At 66.3% G+C, this 1,072-nt stretch overlaps 1 protein-coding gene across 1 annotated transcript; it reads left to right on the forward strand.

Moving 5' to 3' along the window:
• Positions 1–116: 116 nt before the first annotated feature.
• LOC121346215 (protein Hook homolog 2-like) lies at positions 117–796 on the forward strand (the record flags this gene model as incomplete). The annotated part of the gene is made up of 4 exons (XM_041423833.1): positions 117–148; positions 228–289; positions 503–645; positions 725–796. Coding segments are annotated over 4 exons (309 nt in total), but the record flags the coding sequence as incomplete, so codon positions are not given.
• Positions 797–1,072: the final 276 nt, after the last annotated feature.

The following is a 1,072-nucleotide window of genomic DNA, read 5'->3' on the forward strand; positions in this document are numbered from 1 at the left end:
TCTCAACAGCGGGGGGGGGTCCCCAGTTCGTTGTGTGGGTCTCGGTGTTTTGGGGGGGTCAGGTTTTGTTGGGGGCACCTCGGTGTTTCAGCTTGAACTCTCTCAATTCCCCCCAGCTGGTGCTGCTGGAGGAGACCCCCGAGGACCTGTGAGTTTTTGGGGGGTGGGGGGCATTTGGGGGGGCACTCCCAGCATCCCCCACCTATGACCACCCCCTGCCCCCCCAGGGATGAGCTGCCAGAGGGAGAGGAAGAGGAGGAGGAGGAAGAGCTGGAGCTCTCCAGGGCTGGTATGAGTGGGTCTGGAGTGGGCATCAGAATTTGGGGAGGGGTCGGGGTGTGGGGAGTTTTGGGGTACCCCAGAGTGGGGGTTGGATACAGGGATCCTGGGGGGCGATGTCTGGAGGGAGGGGGCAGGAGATGAGCCATGCCTCAGTTTCCCCACGAGGATTTTGGGGCTCCTTCCTGGCTAACCTCCCTTTTTGCTCGCTCTGTGCGATCAGCATTTCGAGGTTCCACGAGGTCGCCCCCCCAAAAACCCTCATCGCCCCCCGGGGACCCCCCCGGGACTCCCCCCCTGGCCCCCGTGCTGCAGCTCCTGCGCAGCCAGCTGCAGGAGAAGGACGCGCTGATCCGGCACCTGGAGGTGAGGGGTTAACCCTGGGGGTTGTGGGGGGGTCCTGGGGGTCTCCATCCCCAGCTGAGCCCCCCCCGAACCCCCCCAGAGCGACTGGGAGCGCAGCCGGGCGCAGCGGGAGCGCGAGGAGCGGCTGCTGGTCACCGCCTGGTACAACATGGTGAGCGCGGGGACGGGGACCCCCGGGACCCCCCAGGACCCCCGGGACCCCGGCCAGCCCGGGGGGGACACTCGTGCAGCACGGGGGGGGCTGAGCCCTGGGCTCTGATCGCTCGATGATGTGCGTGGAAAGTTCTGGATGCTGAGTGACTGGCAGAGAGCCAGGGCTCTCTGGGGTTAGAGCGGGGAAACTGAGGCACAGAGGATGGGGAGGGGGGGACAGGAATGGGATTTGGGGGGGCTGTGGCGGGAGAAAGGGATTTGGGGATGAGCTCAG

Source organism: Onychostruthus taczanowskii, unplaced genomic scaffold (genome assembly GCF_017590055.1).
Source record: "Onychostruthus taczanowskii isolate IOZ18803 unplaced genomic scaffold, ASM1759005v1 scaffold1109, whole genome shotgun sequence".
Taxonomy (NCBI): domain Eukaryota; kingdom Metazoa; phylum Chordata; class Aves; order Passeriformes; family Passeridae; genus Onychostruthus; species Onychostruthus taczanowskii.